Raw genomic sequence first — 17,957 nt, forward strand, 5'->3', positions numbered from 1 at the left:
CACAGTTTAGTAGCCAGGAATGAGCATGCTGCCCTTGCCTCCACCCTTCCTTGGCATGCACATACTCATTTAAGCAATTAACTATTCTTGCCGAAACAGGGAACTGTGGATTAATACTAGCATATGAAGCAGGATCTTAAACCACATGCAACACTTAGCCATAGTTTAGTGTTGCATGGATAAGCCTCGATGAGCCTGAGCAAAGCATCCGTGTTGTGTTCACACAAACAGGAGGATGACTACTGAGTTTACTTTCAGTCTCAAGGAAGCTTGAGCTTAGTGTTAAGTGCAACCCAGGAAACCTGGTTCAAAACAATCGGTAGTTAATTAAACAAGACAGGTTCATAATCCACGGTTTGAAGCTGACTTGCTTAGCAACTAAGCATTGTTTGTTTTAAACCAGGTTTCCTCATCTGCATGTAAAAATAAGCCAAGGATCTTTGGAACTGAAAGTAAACTCAGCAGAATTCCTCCTCTCAGCAGCAGAGAGGAAGGGTTATTGAGCAAGGCTCATGCCGACCACAGGCTCTCTGAGGCTCGTCCATTTAGCGATAAAGAATGGTCTAGCATTATGTTTGTAGCTGGCTTAAGATCCTGGTCTGTAAACTGGCATTCCTCATTTTGGACAAACCATTTAATTGCAGTTTAATTAAACCAAAATGTTGGCACTGGGGAAGTAAGGAGGGAAGAAGCAAGGAAAGAGTGTGCAATCCTGTTGTTGGTTCCCAGCGATAAACTAGGGCAGCCCACAACAAAAATTCCTTCATTCTGTCTACACTGCTAGAGTTTTGCCTGCTTTTTATGCCAAAGAAGCACATTGCTCACAGGTTTCCCAACATTATGTACTTTTACTGTGACTGGACGACCTAAAGAGAAAGCAAACAAACTCCAGAGAAGTGTTCCAGTCAGTGAGCAAGCAAGTCTAGAATGAAATTCAGTCCACTTGTTCTGCACCTAAAGAGATATGCAAACACACCAAGTTGCATGTGAGTATATACTATTTTATTACATATGGTTGTTGCTCCCTGCTACTCAAATGTGCAAAAAACTAGCCTAGCAATTCCAAACCACATGCAATTGCCCCACTTCAAGATCATAAAATCTAGCTGTACTAAAATTTATCAAATGGCTGCTGAAAGTTATGCTTATACCATCTGGATTAAAAAGAAAAATTAATCTGACAAGAACATAATGAAAAACAGGATTTGGCAAATGTTTCTCTCTAATTAGTGGCATGTTATCTATGAAAGGAAGGTTTAATGTTATAGCATGCATACAGAATGCCAATTTACAAAGGAACGTAGGGTGCTGCCTTGTAACATGTCAGACCATTGGTCTATCTAGCTTTCCAGTGTTCCAGGACAGGGACATTCCCAGCTCTACCAGGAAATGCCAAGGACTGTACTAGAGACCTTCTGTGTGTGAAGCAGGTGCTCTACCACTGAGCTACAGCTCTTCTCTCTAAACTACCCACATTAAGCTAAACAACAGTGCATATATAGCCACTGTGGACTTACATTCTGAAGCACAGGGAATTACGAGATAGAGAGTAATCTGTCATCCATCTCATGGGGTATCTAACATGAGGCAGGAGAGCCCGTTTTTGCTTCCACCTCTCTCCAATTAATTTAGTGCGGAAGTCTTACAGCCCACCTTTTTTGTTGATTGTCGGTGTTTCAAATCAACAGAATAGCATCTTCTATTCTCTCCCTGCCTCCCAAGCTTTTCCTTCCTTAATGTAGCTCCCTCACGCATCTCAAGGATTTATCCTACAGGATACAGAATCTCCTCCCCATGTATCTTAATGGTCTGTCTGACATACAACCCTACAAAGTATACCCCCTACTGCATTTTATCTTTTGAATAATCTGCAAGTTCATTGCCAGAGGACTAAAACAAATCTCAAAGGATAAAGGGTGGGGACAAATGACTAATTCTACAGATTCAGACTCATTTGAGAAGCCAGTGCTCCACATCTCCCTTTACTTTAATGAGAGAAAGGCTAGATATAAGCTCCAATGCAGAAGGCTGGATATATTTGTCATTTCCTGCCCTGAATGGTCTTTCACAGCACCCTAAATGAATTCTATCAATTCAGTTTCTTCTATCAAAAGCAGAGAAGTGAAACTGACAATGGCTGCTCAACTGGAACTTGGGGTGGCGGTTGCAGCCTGGTGCGGCTGCGGCCCACTCCTGGGGCCATCCACACTGTGGCAGCACCATTGGAGGACACCAGAGCCTCCCCCTGTGCCTTCATGGCTTAGCAGGCCTTGCCCATGAGAATGGGCCAATCAGAGGACAGCTGGGGGGCAGGCTTGCAAATACTGGCAGCATCCAGAACCTCCCAGCTCAATTCAGTTTCTGCTATCAAAAGCAGAGAAGCGAAATGGTCAAAGCTTTTTCACAACTCTGAAAAGGGCGAGCACATAGCCTTCAAATGGAAAAACAAACCCACACCTAAAACAAAATTTGCTTGATAGAATGGGAGGAGGCAGATTTACTGTTTTATGAATCATACAGCAGCAGAGCAACAAATTAAAATGGTGCTGGGAATCAGTAACATCAAGTATCTTTAGATACACCAAGCATCTAGATACTGCACAAAAAAGGGGCACTATAGGTGCTGTATCAAGAAGTATTAAAAACACTGTGGTTTGGGAGGTTAGGATAATGCAGCATCTCTGCAAATGACATGAAATGTCTGAACCTGGCACATTTATGGAAGATAAATCCATCAGTGGCTATTATCCATGCTAATTAAGTGGACTGTCCAAGTAAGAGGCAACAGACCTTTGAAAACCAGTTGCTGGAGAGTTGATGCCCGGCTTGTGAGCTTCCTGGAATTGTCTGGGAAATAGGATGCTTGGCTGGAAGGAGCTTTGGTCTGAAGGAGCCAGCAGGGCTCTTCCCATGTGAAATGATTAATAAAATGTACCTTTACTGCATAAAACTGCAACTGAGTGGGAATTCTTTAAAGCACTATATGTGACCCTGGGACCCTGCTATCTCTCTTTTCATTGGATCTGCCACAAGCAAGTTAACATACTGCTGGGCATATACTGCTCTGACCTAGCTTCAAAATAAGCCTAACACACTAACTGGGGACATTTACACAAGAAAGGTCTAAAATAGTTGCAACCATTTCGGTAGCCATTCTCAAACCTAGACTTGGCTATCCCCATCGCTACACACGAAAAGTGTAGTCTGCACAATTCGAGGTCCCTTGCCATTCATCTTCAGGCATCATAACTAACCCAGAGATCCTGTACAACAACAGGACAGATGGCGGGCTGATTCAGTAACGCAAATACACTTTTGTTCTTTCACAGTTTGTAAAAAGAATGATAACTGTGGCATTCCTTCCTGCATCCAATGTCATCCATGTCAGTAGTAAACTTCCTTTAAGCACCGTAATAAAACAAGGACATTTTTGCCACCAGTGGCTGCAGAGAGCAGATTGCATCCCTACACAAGAGACAGGAACCCCAATTAACATCTACATGAAGGATTCCCTTTAGACTTTTCATTGTAGACCCACATGTTTTACATTACGACGACATCCTACAGGAAGGTCAGAGTGGTGATAGATTTGCTTTTCCTTTAGATTCTTCTTGGTAATTATTCTATAATTAAAAAATCTATCAAGTCATGGGCTAGGAATTTGAACAGGTTAAGAGCGCAACATGAAAGTTGCAAGCCCCAAATTTTACTCCCATCTGTCGCTGATTTGTCATGTGACCTTGGGCAAGTCACAGTACCTCTGTGCCAGTTGCCTGGTCTGGAAAATGGAGATAAAAATAATTACCTATCTCAAGAGGGTGATGTAAGACTTAATTAATTCCTATTTATAAAATACTTTGAAACAAGCCATAGGAATCTACAGCATTATAATTGAATATTCAAGCCATTCCCCGTTTTTTCATTAAGTTTCTGTCATAAGAGTGGATCAAAGTCAATACATATCAATCATCATTCCAAATCAAAAATACTCAGCATTTTTTTTACTCTCAATAGATTCATTGTCCATTTAACATTCTGTTATATGGATACTGCACCGAGTAAGCTTATTCCTTAATTCACATTTTGCATCCCCCTATTTTTTTCTTTACCTCAATGCTGCTTATCAGTTCTAGATACTGAAGGTCTCGTACTCTGGTAAATGCCTATTGAAACAAAGAAACAAAAATGCATCAGCAATGTCCTAATATTGTGTAGGCAAACAATCAACAGGTATAATATATTCCACATATACTTAGTTATGGTTACTTACTATGCATACTAGACAAAAATTGATTACTGTGTACCACAAGTGGCAGTGAATTAGATTACTATTTATACTTTTTGCATGAGCTAAATATGGAGATTTAAACAGAATATCCGATATAAACATAATGCATGCTGTGCAAAGCGTTGAGTTACACAGAGTCAGGTTGAGACAAGCATATTTTAAAAATGCAGCTCTGTAATAAACTTAGCCTCATGTGTATAGATACGATATTAATTCAGTGAAGGGGGAAATGTATTTGTGCAGTGTATCGCCTTTATTAAGAACGGGACCCCATGTGTCATGTACTCTTGGGATAAAACAACACACAAATCTGGCAGCAAAAAAAAGATGGAACTGCCTTAGTCATTATCACGGAGGATAAATTATAACCAATCTATAATAAGCAGGTATCATTAAAAAAAAATGAATGTACAGCAATACTAAGATTGCATTGGCCAGAAACTGGAAAACAACAGGTCATACTTTAAAACAGGTCAGACCACTAATCTACTTTGTATTCAAAAGATGGAACTATTGTAGGATCTCTTGGATGCACTAATTAAGTATGGGCATAGTCATGGAAAGATAATTGGTCTAACACTTGATCCCAAATGCATTAACTGGAAGCAAGTACCACTGAAATCAATGGGAATTTCTTGTGTGTACTGACCACAATTCAGTGGGGCCCAAGAATAAACACATCGTCAGAGCTTTCCTTCCAGTTTTTGTTGCAGGAGGGCAGAGAGCCAAACACCTATCCAGCCACTGCTATGGAACCGGGGGTGGGGAGGCAAAAATGAATAAATTAATACATTGCTGGGAATCCTAACAACACAGGCAGTTCCCGTTCACTGATCCTTTAGCTCACGGCTAAAGTTTAGGGATCAAGGTACAAGGCTACAATCCTTAGCCCAATTAACACTTGCCACTGGAGTCGACTGGCATCTTCCCTTGCTGTTTCTCTCCAGTTGAAGACAAATTACAGCAAGCTTTTATTGTATGTAGCTGCTTCCATGTTCAGGTTTGAACTGCTGCCCTTTGGTTACTTATCTTATATTACTGTCTTTAAAAAACTGTAATTTCTAAATATTGTAAGAAGCCATGAGTGGCGCTTTTACACCATAAAGGTGAGATATTGCAAAATTCTTTGAGGCTCAACAACAGATGTTGAACACAGACAAGATGATGTTAATGCTTGTAACATGGATGTTCCTGGGGATATGATCCACTTGTGATTCGTGGAACACTGGTGGCGCTGCTGAATCAGGTGTGCAATTTGTGCAAGCACCTGCATCCAAACACAGTACAGGGGGAAATGTAGTAGCTATGGCTAGGAGGTTCCTTTGTCAGCTAATCTGAGACACCTCCTGCATCCCTTCCAAAGAGACTGGAATTTAGCCACTGTCAGCCATGCCATTACAATAATGAGATTTGACCAGGGTTAAGCATGCTGCATGGGGCTTCCTTTAAAAATGTTTTTAAGGAAAAGTTGTTATCTTTCATCTTTATTATCTTTAATCTGTATGGGCTGCCTTGTGCACTGTTATATGATATAGCATATAAATTAAGAGAAGAAAAGTTCAATTAAAAAAAATCTCAAACCCTGTAGCATTTAATAATCTAATCTGTGACATTTAAGAATATAATCTCAACATACTAAATAAATCACAGCTATTTACATTTCTATAATCTGCTCGAATAAATGCAGCGATAGCTCCTCATTTATAGAGATATTTAATCTAAAACAAATATATTGTGCTTACACAAGGATAGTTGTGTCTCTCTCTTTTTATGTATTCTGGAAGCTGTTTTTCTTCGTGCTAATCTGTTCTAATACTTAGTGGACAGGTTACTTAACATCTTCAAGATGGTAAAAACAACCTCCCTTTAAACTACTAGATCTAATACCCTTTCTTTGGCCAAGTAATAGGATAAAAATGCTTTAAGAAATAAGAAGCATATACTGAGTTTTAGTCAGTGGTGGCTTTCTAGGAAACACTCCTGCTTGCACAAGGCAAGGCTCTTGTTTTTCATCAATTGTCACTACTGCCCCCACCCCCCATTGAAAAAGCTGCTCTTGAGGGTCAGGGGAATCCTCTGGAACAGTACAGGATACGGTAAGGAGAGTTGCTGTAGGTGATGGTGGTATCAGTGAAAAGCAGATGCCTCACCTCTAGGAACAGAAACATTTTTGCACAAAGCCGCTATGGGACAAAATCTACTATTAATGAAAATTGTATCTAAACTCTGCGTATCGAAGCTCTGTGAAAATGATAATTAAGAAAGAAGGACACATATTTGAACAACTTGGCATTTAAGCAATACCTAGTCTTAATTTCAAAACGATCCCCTTTATTTAATAGAAGGTTGTTGAAGCAGAAAGACAAATGATGAATAAAGGGCATGGTCTGAAGGGACACACTACAGCAACCATGTTGGAAGTGAAGTAGATCTGGTCAGTGCCAGAATGGGAGATCATCTAGAAACTTCATATACGCAACCTTGAATTCCATGACGGGACAAAGGTGGGGAATATATTTGATCAGCAAGTACATTTTCCCACACTACGTCAGAAATAACTTGAAAACAGGTTAAGTACAAATGTTAGGAAACACACTGTTACCTAGTCCTAATGGCAAGGGACTTTACATTAGAAGGAAAAGAGAAAGAAAATGTGCTATCACTTATTAGGTTTGTTTACAATGTCCAAGGCCAAGCCCATGCAACTCCTCACCGCCAGGATGAGAAGACACATGTGCTCCAGATGTTAAGAGAATGCATACTGTCTGGAACATGTGAAGTTTGTATACCCCCCCCTCCCATAGACACACACAGGAGGGCATTTAAAAAGAGATGTTCAAAGCTTTTCTGAATGAGAGAGAAATAGAATAAATGTCCATATTCAAAGCTAAAGCAGTTCACAATGGAGAGAAGAAGACTGGCAAAGAAATTTGTAACTTTTTTTTTTAAGCAGGCTTATTATGTTACAGCAAAATAAATCTTTACTGCCACATAGTGGTCAACACAGCCAAGGATGGGTGAATATGGGTGATTTTTTTCTACCCATAGTGAAAAGTGCTGCTCTAATTAAACTTACATTTAAATCATTACCTATCACTGGAATTCATTTGGAATTTATAGATTCCTCATGCCTTTAAAAGCCTGAGTAGCAAAATGTATGTGCTAACCCCTAGTCCATTAGATTTTCTGCATTCTGAACAGAAATAGAAGAGAACAAATTACGTGTTTTCACCATGAATAATTTTTTTAAAGCACTCAGCTCACAGTTCCTAGTGATACAGTTGGGTATGTATGTACAATTAGTCTACTCTAATTGCATGCCAGTACAAATTGCAGAAGGTTCAGCTATGAAGCTGAAACACTTTACCTTTTTAGCAGTTTCAAATTCGAGTCCTTCTAAAGCCTCCATAGCCAGCTCTTTCCAATCTGTGTCAGTTACTCCTAAACAAGCAATCTTATAGGCTTCTTTGAACATTTTTCTTTCCAAGTATTGATACATGGGTGCTGACTGCAAATTGAAAAACCAAAGTAAAGCATTAAGATATTAGTGTGATTTCCTAAACTTGATAAACTTCCTATCATATCACAGCGGCTATAACTGTAGGGCAAACCAAATTTTCTGCATTTCCCACTAAGATGCTATGAAGAAAATTTCAGACATGACAGAATACAATAAAATAATGTAGCCCCAATAATGTAGCCCTAGTACCCCAATTTGGAAATCTGGATGTCTATCATTTGCTGGATCAGGAACTGAAAGACATGCATCCGATTCAAATGTCCACTGGACTACAAACCAAATAACGAATATCTAAATGGCACTGCTTTCCATAGGTTTCATGTTGGATGTGCATCTCCATCCACATTATGACAGAATTAATAACTTATAAGTACCATTTTAAGTGTGCTTAAAGGATCAGTGTTCTTTCTCTAAGAGCAGTATTCACTAAAGAAAGCTCTTCGACAGATGTTTACCAAGAATTCTGTACAAAACATTTCATGTGTAGGAAATTCCAAAACACATCCCCTGGCTAACTTGTTCTGTTGCCAAACTGCTCTTGCAGATAGCACTCTGTTTTCTTTCTGTCAAAGCAACAGAATGCAATTACTCAACCACCATTTACGGCAGCCTTTTAAATGTTTGAAAATTATTCCCGCTCCATGATCCCCTTTAAAATCCCTTTCCTTAAGGCTACATTTGCACCCATCTATAATTTAAAAGATGTTTTAAAGCAACTTCATTCTCCTTCTGCTAAAACAAATCCATTCTTTAGCTGCTGGTGGGAAATCCATGTTACAAAGCAAGTGCTAACGTTCTCTGTGCTAATAAATAAATTAAAATGCATTCAACATTTTCTCCTGCCTCTTGTATTCTATGCTATTTCATCTCTGCTAAACTTTTCCGTCTTCTCCAGCACGATAATTTAATTGTGAAATGCAAAACCCAACATGATCCCATGTACACATCTACTTCTGTAATCATCTAGTTGAAAGAGTCCTGTATGGGTCTAACCAGTGCCAAACAATTGAATTTCCCCCATCCATTTCTGGTTGACAAGACTTCTTACTATTACAGCCCAAATGGTAAAGGGTCTGGTGGCACCTTAAACACCAGCAAATATATTACACCATTTGCATTAGTGAACTAGGTTCACATCATCAGATACATGAAGTTCTCCCCCATATTATAGATATATATTAGGAGTGGGGGACCCTTTTCAGCTCAAAGGTTGCATTGCCTCAGAGGGAACCTCCTAGGGGCCACATTCCAGGGGCGGATGGTGCCAGAGACAAAGATGGGTGGGACATCAGATGAGTACAGCAGGCTACATTTTAGCCATGCAAAAGTCATCCATCTAGCTATGCAGGAGACATTATTGCAACTCAAGGATTCATTCAAGCCAGGCACAGAGCACGACCAGTGAGGGGTGTGGCCTGGGGAGTGTCCTAAGAACCTTGGATAGTCACATTGAGGCCTGTGTTCCCCACCCCTGGCGTACATGTATACTCTCACACACACAGGCTGAAGTAGAATTCTGAGAAGTGAGGTTAGAAGAAATGCAAAAAAGGATCTAATTAACAGGGCTAATTCACATTACAGTTCTTGATGACACAGACCTCTTACCATTACTAAGCCAACTAGCACAATAAGGGAGCAATGCTATAAACAAGGAACTAAGGGAAAGCAAGCCAGTGTAAATTAAGCCAATGTAAAGTTATACCGTATCCAAACTCAGCTAAGCAGCAGGGCTGCGGCTGTTCTGCCTATGTCTGGCAGAGGAAAAACAAGTCTTTAAAATAATGTTCCATGGCCACGTCTTGTTATTGAGCTAAGTGGCCTTAGGATTCAGGCTGGGTCCCCTCTCCCTGGTCTCACACCCACCAGGGCTCCAGAATTACGATTACGATATCTTTATTGTCACTGTCCCATGCAGAACAGGGAAATTGAAAAAGTACATAAAACTACTACAAAACTACATAAAACATTCAAAAACCCCTAAAAACTCTAAAACCCCATTTTAAAATACACTACACTATAGAGACCCCTTATGCTGCGTTTAGAACCAGAATTGCATTTGCATAGAAACTGTTTCTCAGGCGGCTAGTCCTGGCCTTTATAACCCTATACCTTCTTCCAGAAGGCAGAAGCTGAAAAAGATCATTTCCGGGGTGCGTACTATCCTGCGCTATCTCTGCCTCTTTCTTATGGCACCTGGCAGCATAGATTTGATCTAAGGTGGGAAGAGTGCACCCAATTATTTTCTCTGCAGTCTTTACAACCCTGGATAGCATTGTTTTTCCCCTGGCCGTGCAGCTCCCAAACCACACACACAGACCATAAGTTAGTACACTCTCCACAGTGCAATGGTAAAATGCCATCAACAGGTCCTTTGAGAGATTCTTTTTCCGGAGGATTCTCAGAAAATATAACCTCTGCTGTGCTCTCTTCACCAGGTCTTTGCTGTTCTCTCCCCAGGTTAGGTCGTCTCTCAACTCCATTCCCAGAAATCGAAACACCGAGACCTGTTCCACGCACTTCACCTCAATAATAAGTGGCTGAATATTCAATTTACATTTCCTAAAGTCCATAATGATCTCTTTTGTTTTCTTTAAGTTAAGGAGTAAGTTGTTTTTCCTGCACCACTCCCCCAACTGCTCAACTTCCTTCCTATAGGCCACCTCCCCCTCTCCAGCCGTGATTAAACCAACCACCGTTGTATCATCTGCGAACTTAATGATCTTATTACTGGGGTATTTGGGGGCACAGTCAGCTGTATAGAGTGTATATAAAAGCGGGCTCAACACGCACCCCTGCGGCGTCCCCGTATTCGTGATGAGATCTGCAGAGACGTGGGAACCCAACCTGACCCTTTGGGAACGGTTTGATAGAAAATCTAATATCCACCTGCACAAACATGGTGGAAGTCCCAGGTCTAATAATTTGGGCAGCAATCTATGCGGAAGAATAGTATTAAATGCAGAACTAAAGTCTACAAATAACAGTCTCGCATAGTTCCCTTGCTTCTCCAAATGAGTGTGGACAGCATGTAAAGCCATTGCCACAGCATCCTCTGTGGATCTCTTTGCCTTGTACGCAAACTGGTAAGGGTCAACTCCCACTGGTAGACAAGATAAGATGCCACTCCTTTTGCAGGACTTACACCAGACTTGGTTCTGCCAAGCATGCTATACCTGTGTATATTCTGCTGAGCTACGGTTGGAAACTTAACCCTGACTAAGCTGGAGTTCTGCTGCATCCTAAACTACTCATTCCAGAGGATCTTGTCATAGGATTGCCCCTTAAAGTGCTAAAAATCCTTTGTCTCAGTTCAATCCACAAGTGACATTACTGGACCTCTTAGCAGACTGTAATTCATTAGTTTTACTTTGCAGTCTCTGTTTTAATTCCCTTTTCTTCAGAATGGCCACTTCAAGGGCATGTACATTGTCCCAGAATGCTGAAATGTTCCCCCACTGGCTTCTGAATATTGCCATTTCTGATGTCAGATTCGTGTTGATTATTCTTTTGTGTTCAAATTTTCCCTTTACATAGAAACTTGCCTAAATGGCATTTGCAACAATGCTGGCAAAGGTCCAGTTTATGATCAGTCATGAACCTTACATCCCCCTCTGCATGTCTACCATCTTTTGTATGTGTTCTCTACACACAATTACGTGTAAATAGAATTTTTGTTGAACTTTATAGTACACTCAGTCAATATGATTTTCATTTCTAAGCCTATCCTCCTATCCTCCACTCCAAAATATAGATTGACAGAAAACGAAGAAGTAATTGTGACAACTTTGTTGTCTGCTCTTATTCAAGTCATTATTTAAAAGGGTGACCACCAGCTCCAAGCCAAAGCTCTATAAAACCCCCTCAGTTTCTCTTCCTTTAAATGTAAGCCAAGTGGAAAACAAGTGCATTCCAAAATCCTTTAATTTTAGGAGTGGCATTTACTAGATCTTTGATCATGTAAATGCAAAACAGCTAAATTTAAACCCCAGTTCTGCATTCCTTCTGCTAATGTTAGTCAGTTGTGAATGGACACAAAGTGCAAAATCAAGCACAAATTCCACCACCATACTTTTTAAAATTTCAAACAATACAAACAAAGGCATTTCCAAAGTAGTCCCTACAAACTTAACGGTCTGGTTTGTGTCTCGCCTTAATAAGCTGAGATGTGCATGTACCTCAGGCCTGCACACTTTGTTCTCATGTTACCCCTTTTCCTTCTTAGCATGCCACAATTAACTCAGGATTTTTTCAGTTAATTATTTCTCTTTTTTGTTCAGATCAAGAAACTATGGCTGCCAGGATACAAACAAGCAAGGATCTTAACCCAACATCAAACCATGAGTTAAGACCATGACTTGTTTAAATTCTGGTAACCATAGTTTCCCTGCTGGAGGTAATGGATAACTATGATAAGCTGAAGACTTTGAGTTAATTGCAGTCCACCAAGGAGGACGAAAGGCATGGCACAAGGATGAAGTATATACTCACAAGGCTTAAGCATAGGTTTACTTATTAATTGTAATAAATACATCTGAACTTGGCCATTAAGTAAACTATTCCTGTAATCCAACACTGTGCAAGCAACCTTCCATTTGCGCAACCAGATTTTCCTTTCCTCTCTTCCCAATACTTGCAGTCCCCACAAACTTCTGGAGCAGACTTTGGGGGTGCACAGAGGGTTGCAATGGGGAGAAATGGAAATCCTGTTGCGGAGGTCTGTTCTGCTGGTAGACTGACACCACCAGCTTTTACTCATTATATTAAATATTTCAGTGGCTCTATTGCTAGTACTTTCCATCATGCCCAAACAATTGTTTTGTTGCGAACACGGTTTTCTTAGGGACAAATCACATTTGTTGTTGATCTAAAATGTTTTGAACAACACAACTGGTACTTGAACAAGTCACAAGCAAGAATATGTAAGAGAATAACTGGCATTTGGCTGGAACATCACCAAAGCGAAAGAAAAAACAGAGAGAGCAAAGTTACCTATAACTATAGTAATAGGAGAAATAGCAGCATTAAAGTGAAAGCATGCCATGGAATAATATGTACCATATTTTTCGCCCCATAGGGCACACCGGCCCATAGGACGCACCTAGTATTTTTGGGGGGAAATAAAGAAAAAAATTTATTCCCCCCCCCCCAGGTGCGGGGCTGGGGAAGCCAGAGCTTCCCTCGACCCCAGCACAGGCTGCTATCCGCAAGCCGTGGGAGAGCTGTGCGACTTTGCGCAGCTCTCCCATGGCTAGCGGAGAGCTGCGCGAAGCCTGAAGCCTGGGGCGTGCTGAGCTCAGCGCGCCCCAAGCTTCTGGGTGCAGGCAAGTGCTGCACGAAGCCTGGGGCGTGCTGAGCTCAGCGCGCCCCAAGCTTCTGGGTGCAGGCAAGCTCTCCGCTAGCCGCGGGAGAGCTGCGCGACTTCGCACAGCTCTCCCACGGGTAGCGGAGAGCTGCACGAAGCCTGGAGAGTGAGAGGGGTCAGTGCGCACCGACCCCCCTCGCTCTCCAGGCTTCAGCAAAAGCCTGCATTCGCCCCATAGGACGCACACACATTTCCCGTTCATTTTTGGAGGGGGGAAAGTGGCGTCCCATAGGGCGAAAAATACGGTAATTGCAGCTGGTAATGCCAAATTTTACTAGGAGTTTTCTTGTCTACCTGATTTTATTCTATATTGTTGTGTCAAATGATTAACACAATAAACTTTCACCTACCTCTCACAGGATAGTGAAAACTATCCCTTTCTCCTCCAAGCACAAAACTACAGACATTATTCATGAAAGGAAGGCCAAAAAGCTGGTGGAAAAATATTTTTAAACTCTTTTGGACAAAAAGTAGACATGTTTCAGGAGCACTTAAGATAATGCTGACATCAGCAACAAAAATAATTAATGAACAAGATTAAAGATTACCTGGGGAACTTCAACAGCAGTCATGGAAAAAACATGGAGACAGAAAATTTTGGAACCATTGTATCCCACAACGAAGCCCTGAAGTTTCTGCTGATGGACAGGAAAGTTACTAGCTTTGATGTTGAGATATCCACCACCAGAGAAACAGAGCATGTCCTCACACTGTGTGTTCCAAGCCACGCTGTTAGCATTGGGTTCCTAGAGGATGATCAAACAACATGCAATACAAAAAAATGAATGGTCTTCATTTATGGTACATGATCATGCTTGAAGAAGGCTTGGCGGGTCAACTTGGACTTTCTAGAGGGCCACTATTGATCTGCTGGCCAGAGATCCCACACCCTCTTTTTAGTAGATAACAACTACCCAAGCAGTCTCACTAAGGCTCCTTTCTCATCCTTTTGGGAAACTTTTCTCTAAGATACAGGGTGACAAAGGAGCAGCATGATAGAGCTATTTCTCTGATTTAGCTCTTTGCAATCATGTGGATAGGGCTAGACAAAGGGAGGGAAGGGATGGAGTTTCCAAATGTTTACCTGAAAGAGCAACTCTTTGGTGTTAATATCATACACTAGACAGGTGTCATTTTCATCAACCACTGCCAGCTTGTTTCGAGATGCACTCATATCCAAGCAGCGCACAGCTGTGGATTGTTTCAGCAAGACAATTGCAAAAGGATTGTCTACAAATATCTTTAGAATCTGGATGTGATTAAATTCAGAGGGTTAATAAAATACTTCTTAAAAGCAATACTATTTTTATTTGTCAGTCTCATGCGCTAGAGAATAAAAACTCAGGAGAATAATTAGTCTAACAAATTTAAAGCACACTGTTCGCTTTTGCCCAAATTACTTCCGTGATTATAAATAATAAAAATAAAAACATGAGGCAAGATGATGGCTAGGTTTAGGGTCACAAGAATCAGAAACAAAAATTAACTCCACACTTTGATTCTTCTTCCCCAAATATATTTAATATTGAATATAGAAGCAGAAACAGCTTCTTAGGTGGTGGGGGGGCATTAGTTTCCCAACAGGTGGGTCACTGTTGCAAAGTGACAGGAAGGTTGATGTGGTGGAAACATACCTTGGAGCCAATCTGGCACAGTGCAACTGCACCCTGCCAATATCCCTGCCACTTTGCCTCTTCCCCTCTCCCCACTGGTAAGCAGCAGCAACCAGCTTACCAGGAAGCTAGTGTAGTAACTTCATCCAAAACAGTAAGCGGCAAGTAGTCTATGTTGCTCTCTACAGCACTTTTCCTTAACTTATTGCAAACCAGTTCCTTACAACTCATTTTCCCTTAAAGGAAAGAAATAGCGAAGGAAGCTTTTGATTAACTGCCGCTTTCTGTGAACATGTAATTCTTGGTTACCATCAAATACAGAACGTGCAAAAAAACAAAAAACATGTCACTTAAAGAGCAGCCAAAGACACTAAGAAGCAAATATGCAATTACAGCCTATTGACTGGGCCCTTTAGCATCTAAATCATCTCCTTAATGAGTACAAATTTCACAAAATCCTATGAACTTAATCACAAAAGGTCACCTGGCCATTCTTTAGCCCCACTAAAAGTCCTTCTCGGCCTGGAGGTCCACCAATTACTTTTATGTACCGAATGAGAGACTCCATCAGCCACTCCCTTTCTTTAACACCACTGAATGAGAGGCACTGGAGCCTTTTCTCCTAAAAAAGGGAAGAACATGTTACATTCTCATTTAAGTAATTCTCATATCTCTCAGCCTAACAGTGCTGTACACATGCTAGGCCTTTTTCATGCTAGGCTGTCAAGGTACAGATATCAGTCTGATTTTCAACTCATCAACCACTTACATTGCAACAGGTGAGGAAAGTTTTACACAGGGGCATAGTGAGGGGGGCCAATGTCCCAGGCACATGAATTTGAGGGGGCGCAAACCAAGCACGCCCCCCTGGGATCCCCATCCCACCCTGCCTGCCTCCAGGGGTCTCTGAGCCCCAGAGCCTGGCCTCATCACCATGTCCCCCTTGTTGAATGGCTACCCGGCCAGCGTCGGGGGAATTTGCCTGCCAAGGGCCACATCAGCCAGCCGGGCTCCTCACTGGGTGGGTGAGCAAGTGACAAGGTGTGGCCCCGCTTGGCTCTGGTGGCGAGAGCTGGGCTGGTGCGGAGGACTCCATGAACCCTCTGCATCCCGGACACCAGCAAACCACGCAACAACACTGGTTTTACAGTATCTACAATTCTTCAAGGATCCTTCATTAGAAATGTTTACAACCACAGATTATAATCTAATTATTCAAGACTGCATCAAAGCAGGACAGAAGCCTCAGGAGAGACAAAAAGAACAGCCAGACAGCATTTAAAGGATAGCCACAGATTATTTTACTACTAGATTGTTGCATTGAGTGTCTGCAGCAAACCATTTTAGTGTCTCTAAGAACAACTACGTCAAAAGCAAGGACAGATGACTTACTGGCAACATTTTATTAACATTCCGATAGCAACCAAATAAAAGGGATAATATTGCTATGCTTAAAGAAGGGAGGGAATCTAACCCCCAATAAAATATTGATGTTTCTTCTAAATACCACATTTTGGGCAAGCCATGTATGTATAACATCTGGAGTGGGACAGGTGGAAAAAATATACGCACCTCATCTTTCAGCCATCTCTGAAATAAACTAGCTCATTATGGATGACTTCTGCCCAAGAAACTCTTATTAGAAAAAAATATTTCAATATGTGTACAGTTCATTTTAAAGTACATATTTATTAATTACCTGGCATAAAATAATGTGCTCAGAACACACAACCAATAAGTTGCATTCAAACTTTTTTGCTATCTTTTCCTTCACACGATAATGCATGTCAGAAGAATCATCAGAATATAGTTCATAAATCTGGATTTTCTCTGGCAACTGGATTGCTAATCTGTTTTTGTATATAGCAATTTTCTTGACAAGCTCTCTGTTTTTAATGCGAACTGGAACAAAAGAAAAGAAAATAGTAAACTGATTTGCAGGGTTAAGTTAAAGTGCCTTAAATCCTATTACAGCATCTATTTAGATTCATACGACACAAGACAGATATCTGGTGCCAATTATTGTTGTTGTTTAGTCATTTAGTCGTGTCCGACTCTTCGTGACCCCATGGACCAGAGCACGCCAGGCACCTCTGTCTTTCACTGCCTCCCGCAGTTTGGACAGACTCATGTTTGTAGCTTCGAGAACACTGTCCAACCATCTCGTCCTCTGTCGCCCCCTTCTCCTTGTGCCCTCCATCTTTCCCAGCATCAGTGTCTTCTCCAGGGAGTCTTCTCTTCTCATGAGGTGGCCAAAGTACTGGAGCCTCAGCTTCACGATCTGTCCTTCCAGTGAGCACTCAGGGCTGATTTCCTTAAGAATGGATGCGTTTGATCTTCTTGCAGTCCATGGGACTCTCAAGAGTCTTCTCCAGCACCATAATTCAAAAGCATCAATTCTTCGGCGATCAGCCTTCTTTATGGTCCAGCTCTCACTTCCATACATCACTACTGGGAAAACCATGGCTTTAACTATACGGACCTTTGTTGGCAAGGTGACGTCTCTACTTCTCAAGATGCTGTCTAGGCCTGTCATTGCCCTTCTCCCAAGAAGCAGGCGTCTTTTAATTTCGTGGCTGCTGTCACCATCTGCAGTGATCATGGAGCCCAAGAAAGTAAAATCTCTCACTGCCTCCATTTCTTCCCCTTCTATTTGCCAGGAGGTGATGGGACCAGTGGCCATGATCTTCGTTTTTTTGATGTTGAGCCTCAGACCATATTTTGCGCTCTCCTCTTTCACCCTCATTAAAAGGTTCTTTAATTCCTCCTCACTTTCTGCCATCAAGGTTGTGTCATCTGCATATCTGAGGTTGTTGATATTTCTTCCGGCAATCTTAATTCCAGCTTGGGATTCATCCAGCCCAGCCTTTCGCATGATGTATTCTGCATATAAATTAAATAAGCAGGGAGATAAAATACAGCCTTGTCGTACTCCTTTCCCAATTTTGAACCAATCAGTTGTTCCATATCCAGTTCTCACTGGATAGAGATTTCTCTACATAGAGATTTCTCAGGAGACAGATGAGGTGATCAGGCACTCCCATTTCTTTAAGAACTTGCCATAGTTTGCTGTGGTCGACACAGTCAAAGGCTTTTGCATAGTCGATGAAGCAGAAGTAGATGTCTTTCTGGAACTCTCTAGCTTTCTCCATAATCCAGCGCATGTTTGCAATT

At 41.4% G+C, this 17,957-nt stretch overlaps 1 protein-coding gene across 3 annotated transcripts in view; it reads right to left on the reverse strand.

Annotated features, from left to right (window-relative positions):
- The window catches only part of IFT122 (intraflagellar transport 122), a 61,839-nt gene that overhangs the window by 25,825 nt on the left and 18,057 nt on the right, over nucleotides 1–17,957 (reverse strand). For all 3 annotated transcript variants that reach the window (XM_053378086.1, XM_053378084.1, XM_053378085.1), the window contains 6 exons: nucleotides 16,483–16,685; nucleotides 15,268–15,405; nucleotides 14,255–14,419; nucleotides 13,719–13,916; nucleotides 7,656–7,796; nucleotides 4,110–4,163 (listed from right to left, as the gene is read on the reverse strand). In XM_053378086.1, coding sequence (XP_053234061.1) covers nucleotides 4,110–4,163; nucleotides 7,656–7,796; nucleotides 13,719–13,916; nucleotides 14,255–14,419; nucleotides 15,268–15,405; nucleotides 16,483–16,685 — 899 coding nt within the window. The remainder of the gene's footprint in view (nucleotides 1–4,109; nucleotides 4,164–7,655; nucleotides 7,797–13,718; nucleotides 13,917–14,254; nucleotides 14,420–15,267; nucleotides 15,406–16,482; nucleotides 16,686–17,957) is intronic.

The sequence above is a fragment of the Podarcis raffonei genome, chromosome 2 (genome assembly GCF_027172205.1).
Source record: "Podarcis raffonei isolate rPodRaf1 chromosome 2, rPodRaf1.pri, whole genome shotgun sequence".
Lineage (NCBI taxonomy): Eukaryota > Metazoa > Chordata > Lepidosauria > Squamata > Lacertidae > Podarcis > Podarcis raffonei.